The sequence below is a fragment of the Octopus bimaculoides genome, chromosome 2, assembly GCF_001194135.2.
Source record: "Octopus bimaculoides isolate UCB-OBI-ISO-001 chromosome 2, ASM119413v2, whole genome shotgun sequence".
Classification (NCBI taxonomy): domain Eukaryota; kingdom Metazoa; phylum Mollusca; class Cephalopoda; order Octopoda; family Octopodidae; genus Octopus; species Octopus bimaculoides.
Genome location: NC_068982.1, coordinates 130267742 through 130272065, shown reverse-complemented (window position 1 = coordinate 130272065; position 4324 = coordinate 130267742). Strand labels below are relative to the sequence as shown.

At 29.0% G+C, this 4324-nt stretch overlaps 1 protein-coding gene across 10 annotated transcripts in view; it reads left to right on the top strand.

Annotated features, from left to right (window-relative positions):
• LOC106875945 (collagen alpha-1(I) chain) overlaps positions 1-3996 on the top strand; it is a 286544-nt gene extending 282548 nt beyond the window's left edge. For all 10 annotated transcript variants that reach the window (XM_014924278.2, XM_052965609.1, XM_014924272.2 and 7 more), the window contains 4 exons: positions 597-671; positions 2200-2397; positions 3148-3263; positions 3616-3996. In XM_014924278.2, coding sequence (XP_014779764.1) covers positions 597-671; positions 2200-2397; positions 3148-3263; positions 3616-3823 — 597 coding nt within the window. In that variant the 3' untranslated portion in view covers positions 3824-3996. The remainder of the gene's footprint in view (positions 1-596; positions 672-2199; positions 2398-3147; positions 3264-3615) is intronic.
• Positions 3997-4324: the final 328 nt, after the last annotated feature.

The window sequence follows — 4324 nt, the reverse complement described above, 5'->3', positions numbered from 1 at the left end:
ATATATATATATATATATATATATATATATATATATATATACACGCACACACATATGTGTATGTATGTATGTATGTATGTATGTATGTATGTATATGTTGCTATTTATAACAAATTATATTCTATTACTTCTACAATCTCTGTACAATTTTATAATTTTGCAATGCATTATACTGTTATTTAACCATATGGTGGAATATGTTGATCTAAAATATATGACAATGTAATTTGCATGCATATTGATAAATGTATATAGATATACATATATATATACATGTATGTACACACAAATACATCTATTTATATATGATATGTATATACATATGTGTATGTGTGTGTGTGTGTGTGTGTGTGTGTGTGTGTCTTAGTATTAGTATTGTACTTGGACTTACATTAATTGATAGATATTAATTATTATGTAATATTATATTATCACTTAATATGTTTTATGCTATATTTATATTATACTATATTTATACTATATTCAATGCATGTATGTCTTGTAGTATAGAAATTATTCTATCTTGCAATTTTTATGCTTTTTGGTATGTGGTATTTCAAACCCTAGCTGATTATTTACTTTGTCTCCTTTTTTAGACACCTAAACCACCTGAAATACATGTACTTCCACCAAATCTTGATAAGGAAAAATATCAGCGAAACCGAAAAGTAGTAAGTAATATCTTAATATACTACTGCTTCTGAGTTTCAAAATTTCCTTGGGACATCCCTGAAAGAGTTTCTACAATACTCTCTAAACCAGTTCTTTATTGCCCACAAAAATCTTACAAAATCAATGCAAAATTACCTCCTATAGTTTAGAAGTTGACCACTTGTTGATGCTTTTAATCATAGGTCATGGTTATATTTCCTCAGAATCAGACATTTTCTCAAAGACATGCTTGTCAAATATTCCAGTTGTCTTTTTAATGATTATAGACATTTAATATTTAATAGCAATTGTATGTACTAATACGTCCCACCTATGCTAGCATGGAAAGTGAATGTTAAACGATGATGATGATGAAGGTGAATACACCTGTCAAATATTTGCTAAGGTAAACTTTTGTAACATATTCTCTGAGTTATCTGTAAGAAAGCATGCTCAATGCAATTAGATGTCCTCAGAAAAACATGTATTTAAATAACTACGTTGATTTGATAATTTAAAAGATATCATCAGTAGGAAATAATATCTAAGATTGTTTATTAGAAAAACAACATACTATGCACAAAGTATGTTAAAAAAATTTTAGAAATATAGGGTATATCTAACTATAACCACTCCTTTCTCCTTTTAGACAGATTCTTTTTCAAAAAGCATAAATTTCAATTTCAAATTTAGAGACATCTTCGACAGGGCTCACAACTCTATGGGAGGTGGTCTGCATAAATTCCTGGTTGCAAAGCAACATTTCATATATTACTTAAATCAATGGGTGATGCATTACAAGAACCATTAGACCATCACACAAAATGCTTTGTAGTATTTCTTTCAGCACTTTCTGTTCTGTGTTCAAATTCTACCAAATGCAACTTTGCTTTTCATCCCTTTGGGATGCATAAAATAAAGAATCTACTAAGTACTAAGGTTCATGTAATCAACTAATCCCCTCCCTTCAAAATTACTGGCTTTGTACCTAAATTAGAAATCATTATCTAAATCAACTTTTACCCAAACTTTTCTATGCTCAGCATTCTTATGAAACATTTGCATAATTTGTGCAACCCACTTCTAAAATAATTTCACATTTGAAGATGAAAATGCCAATTTTTAAATAACTAATTTAAGTTTCTTTTTTTATTCAACCACATACATTACTGGGGTGGTGTATTCCATAATCCCCTAACTGCAAAGCGATATATCGTATATCACATAAATCAACTTACTGGTGAACTTAATGAAACAAAGTTATTTTTTAGAGTAATTTAATAGTTTTAGACTTTGTTGCAACTACTGAAATGCCAGTTTGTGCCACCAAGGAACACTCCATGTTGGAAACCTCTCATCTAAATATATACTAGCTTTACTCTTCTAATGCGGTAAACATAAATCTTTGCTACAATGCCTCTTATATGTGAAATTCTTGTAAGTTCATCATCTAAATATAATCAAACCATTATGGGAAATTAGCCTTGATTACAAGCATTTCTGAATATACAGCACAGTAAATTTAATGTGATTTCATTTTCCTTACAGCTCAAGTTGATAGCATTGAACAAACCACTCACAGGAAAAATGAATGGAGTAAATACAATTGATTTATTTTGTCATCAACAAGCACGGAGAGCATCTTTTAAAGCAACATTCCGTGGTTTCTTATCAAATCAAATTCAAGATTTGAAAACATTAATCTATGATAAAAAAGAGCGTAATTATCCAATTGTGAATTCAAAGGTAAAATTTCAAATATTTTCTTCTTCCTAAGTACAAAATAAATTTCTTTTAGAATTTTTAAAATGGACTTCATTATATGATTTCTTTCATTTCAGTTGTTAAGCATTCATATTTTCTTGGTTATTAATAAACATAAATTGATGCACAGCAAATGGATTGCCTGCTTTTATAGATGCCTATTGGATATGATCAGGAATTACACCAATGAATTGTAATGAACTAAAAGTTGTTTGACTGTTTTTTGAAAGCTTACAGATTAGGCATTCCATTTGCAAGGACACATTCTGACATAGGTATCTGAAAAGACACCTTAAGTCAGAGATTACCATCTAAAATAGAACAAATCTAAATACATAGCAATTTGGTCAGATGAACTCAGTCAAAATGAAATGTTTGTGTTATTTTTTTTGCCAATTCTTAGGATGTGTTTTTTCAAGAAAATGAATGACATGTGCCTCTTTTTACTAAAAGGAAGTAGTATTAACCTCAGTGATTATGTCTATAAATTGTAACAAAGGAGTAGTTTTCTGCAGTACTGGAAAAACAGCAATTGAACATTTTTCTTTCTGTCATCAGAGACAGACTTTTTACATTGCATTATGTTTGATGATATTTATTTATAATGTCCATTATGGGATTTATTGTAAATTTTACCCACCATTCTTTGTATCAAATCACAAAAAAAGTAAAATAATTTTTAAATGTTTGTCTATATACTTGCTTACATTTAAATTAATTTATGTTTTGAAGGGTGAAATTCTTGTGGATTCATGGGAGCACTTAATCACTGGAGATGGAGGTTATTTCAACAGCTCTGTTCCACTCTATTCATTTGATGGTACCAACGTAATGACTAGCTCTAGATGGTAAGTGACCCATTTGCTACACTAGTTAACTTTTGTACACAAGTTTTAAAAATATCGATTAGTTTCATTTGACTTCTAGATTGATAAATGCATTACATTTTCTGATACAAGTAAAAATTTGATTACAATCTGTCTGAGGAAGAGCTTGTAAGCTTTGATAGACTGTTTTGTAATGTTCTACATTTATCTACTTTCTGCTTATCATGAGGTGTATAATTCTATCAATTTAGATATTTGCTTTATTTGCTGGTGAAGTCTTTTCATTTATTGATACCTATTTGATATTACTTTATTTCGTCAATGCTCATAAGTTTTACTTTTGTTAAGTTTTGTATCTTCTATTTCTCTATAGGCCACAGAAATTTGTATGGCATGGTTCTTCAACAAAAGGTGAGCGAAAGAGAGACAGATTCTGTTCCAACTGGCGTTCATCGGGAAGAAATAATGTTGGTGTTGCATCATCCCTAATGGCTCATCAGTTTCTGGGATATGAAGAGTTTCATTGCAACAACAATTTCATTGTCCTATGCATACAAATTGCCACTATGAAACACTATTGAGCTGGCAAAACAAGCTACACACAACAACACAAGACAAATCTCTTCTTCGATTCACTCATCCTATTTGAAATATAGACAAATGAGTGAATTGCTCTCAATATCTTATACCTAAAAAAAAGAAAAACACAGTAAAAAAATAATACAATATTAATAAAATAATAGGACTCACCTAATGAACAGACGTGTTGATCATTTCAGATGATAGCAGACAGATCTTCCATAGCATGAACACACACCAAACATTTAGAGATTTTTACTCTAAAACAAAAACACAAAAAACTTTTTCTTTTCAGAACAACTTTTAAAGGAAAAAAAAATTCCTACAAATCTTAAATCTTGTTATATATATATAGCAAATATTGCCATCATCATTAATAACACTTTTACTTAGAATGTCTCAATTTGAAAATGAAAGATAATAATAGCAATAATAATAATAATAATAATAATAATAATAATAATAATAATAATGATAATAATAATATTAATAATAATAATAAT